Below are 3,010 nucleotides of genomic sequence, written 5' to 3'. Positions count from 1 at the left end.
CAATTTATGCTCTCTTTCGAACTTTACGGACATCAGCCATGCATGTAATGCCATAAGACATTTAAACAACACATTCATAAAGAATGAATAAAGAAAAACAATTTAATATAGGCACAGAGGAAGACTTTCTCAACAGGACTCCAGTTGTTTCCGCGATAAGGCCAACCATTGTCAATTAAGACTGACAAAATTAAAAGGCTCCTGCATAGCAAATAAAAGCACACAAAATGGTGGTGCACGCCTTTAATCCCAGCACTCGGGAGGCAGAGGCAGGTAGATCTCTGTGAGTTCAAGGCCAGCCTGGTCTACAGAGCGAGTTCCAGGACAGCCTCCAAAACAATACAGAGAAACCGTCTCGAAAAACCAAAACCAAAAAAAAAAAAAAAAACAAACAAACAAAAGCAAAACAAACAAAACAAAACAAAACAAAAAACCCACAAAAATTGCAGGGTGGTGGTGGCACACACCTTTAATCCCAACACTTGAGTTTGAGAACAGCCTGGTCTACAAGAGCTAGTTCCAGGACAGCCTCCAAAGCCACAGAGAAACCCTGTCTACACACACACACACACACACACACACACACACACACACACACACACAAAACCAATTGAGTCAATAAGCATCCCACAGAATGGAAGAAATTCTTTGCACACTGTACATCTGACAAAGAACTAATGCCTACAATTTATAAAGAACTCAGAAGATGAAACAACAAAAATCAGTTCAGTTACTAAGTAAGCTAATAAACTACTAGTTCTCCAAAGATGAAATGCAAATGGTCAATACACATGGAAAATATGTTCAAGTTCAATTACCTTTGGAAAACTGCAAGACATCTAGTTTCCAGAATATCCCAGTCAGAAGGACAACCAAAAGATCCAGAATGCTAGAGTCTGTGGGTGTGTATCTGCCCAGACTCAGAACGCCTTGGGTGGGCTGGGAAGGTAATGATCCCGGGAGGGTGGGTTGATGAGATTAGAGAATGGTATTGTGTGAGAGATCCTTGTGGAGGAATGGGTGAGAATTAGGATGTCTCAAGAATTAGGGGAGGTACTTTAGGTCAGATTTCACCCAGGAATGTGTGAGGGTTAAGTTCCAGGGGCCTTTGGTCTATGCTTATCTGAGGCTCCTGGGTGGGGTTAACTGAGTGAGATGGGGAGAATGGAACGTGACAGGCAGAGGTGTCCTACGGAAGCTTTATTCCCACACCCCTCTGCACCCTGTCCTGAATCAAGAGCACTTGTGGAGCACTATATTGGGACCTTGTTCCTCATACTGCTCACGCTGGATCCAGCGGGACTGGAAGGCATACAGAGAGGCCAGAATGGATCCCCCAATCCACACCGAGAGGTTCCTGTTGGGGTGAGCGGCCACAACCACTTGGGCTTGTGGACTAAGACATTGCAGCAGCTCAGTCTTGAAGCGGCCTTCGAAGCCCGGGAAGAGAGAGGAACCTCCGCATAGCAGCACATTCTGTTCCATGTCGGCCCGCAGCTCCTGGGGCACTGTGCAGAGGCTGCGTTCCACCATGCCGGGGAGGCCCAAAGATGAATGTCCCGAGGTCTCCGGGGGATGGAATAGTAGTTCAGGGCACTGGAAGAGCTCCTTCCCGACTGTGACCATCTGTCCATCTGGCAGCTTCAGGCACCGCCGGAATTTGTCATCAGGGCGACCTTGCTCCTTCTGGAAGTCCGAGGCCACATAGCAGTATTGATGCTTGATGCTCTCCATGTTGTCCGTGTCTTCCTTCTTCAGCGGCAAGCTGGACCGCAAGATTTTCTCTGCCAAGAAGGTGGTCAAGTAGTGGCCAGCCAGGTTCAGGCGCTGGATGCCATTGGGCAGGTTGTAGCCTTGGAAGACTGGCACTGTGTAGCTGACCCCGTGGCCAGTGTCTACCACCAGCCCGTTGACGCGCCCATTGGCATAGACTGACAGCACAGACTGGGATGCCACATACATGGCAGGGGAGTGCAGAGACTCGAAGACAACTTCCACCAGCTTCTCACGGTTTCTGGCAGGGTTGAAGGGTGGTTCCGTGAAGAGCAGAGGATGGTCCTGGGTGGCCACTCGGAGGTCACTCTCCAGAATGTGGCGCCAGATGAGCTCAGCTGCTTCCCAGTCCACCACAAGGCCATTACGAACTGGCTGCGTCAGGGTTAACTCCGGGCAAGCGTGGGCAGCGTCACCAACGTAAGTCTCCACCTTGAAGTGCCCCATGGTGGTTTGTTTCCTGGGTTGGCAGCCCACAACATTGGCTACGATGTAGGTGGGCCGAGTCTGTCCTGCAAAGCCCATCTTACACGTGCCAGAACCCATGTCGATGACCACAGCACTCAGCTTTGCTGGCAGCTTGTTACCAACCACACCACAGGATTCTTTCAGCCGATTCTTGTTTACTGGGGTTGATGGAGGGTTCAGAGCAAGCGACCTGTGGGGCTCCCAGCGCTTGGAACCATTTACATCCATCGTTGCAAGTGGATTGGGTGAGGCTGATTGACAAAGTTGAGACCTTGCTTTACTCTGGGGTGCAGGAAGAAAAGGCCCAGCTAGGACCAGGGTGAGCAGGATGGGAGAGAGGTGCACCGCGGTATCTATGAGATCACTGTACCTGCCTTGGCTTCACAATGCCTGGGCAGGGTGTGGTCAGAAGCGGTGCACCTTGCCTGTCTCAGGGTCCAAAGCTGATTAAGACCACAAAGCCAAAGATGGAGAGAGAGAGGTCTGGCCTCCGCCCAACTCTATGATCCCAAATCCTTTCCCCAACGATTGACATCTGCTACTCATCATAGACAGCCATACGCTCACTGATAATAGGAATCAGAAGGTGACAAACCAACTTGGGTTTCTGATTTTTTTTCTTTGCATATGCATGCATGGGCATAGTGTGCATTCATATGCGTATATAGGTTCACCTGTATATGGGTATGGTTTATTTGTGGGGGGGGGGGCGTACTGGGGGTGGTCATATCTTCCTGTGTGGGTAGAAGCCAAATATTGTTCGTTCTTA

The 3,010-nt window shown here is 49.7% G+C and overlaps 1 protein-coding gene across 1 annotated transcript; it reads right to left on the bottom strand.

Moving 5' to 3' along the window:
• Positions 1–1,185: 1,185 nt before the first annotated feature.
• On the bottom strand, positions 1,186–2,561 carry LOC121135378 (actin-like protein 9). Its single transcript, XM_040734090.1, has one exon. The coding sequence runs from the start codon at positions 2,467–2,469 to the stop codon at positions 1,234–1,236; it is 1,236 nt and encodes a 411-aa protein (XP_040590024.1). The 5' UTR covers positions 2,470–2,561; the 3' UTR covers positions 1,186–1,233.
• Between the last annotated feature and the right edge of the window lie 449 nt (positions 2,562–3,010).

Source organism: Mesocricetus auratus, unplaced genomic scaffold, assembly GCF_017639785.1.
Source record: "Mesocricetus auratus isolate SY011 unplaced genomic scaffold, BCM_Maur_2.0 Super-Scaffold_100037, whole genome shotgun sequence".
NCBI classification, from domain to species: domain Eukaryota; kingdom Metazoa; phylum Chordata; class Mammalia; order Rodentia; family Cricetidae; genus Mesocricetus; species Mesocricetus auratus.
Note: the sequence above shows the minus strand (reverse complement) of the source record. Positions and strands in the feature narration are given on the sequence as shown.

Excerpts from the sequence above, each read along its gene's own strand:
- LOC121135378 (XM_040734090.1), bottom strand. The coding sequence starts at position 2,469 with ATGGATGTAAATGGTTCCAAGCGCTGGGAGCCCCACAGGTCGCTTGCT.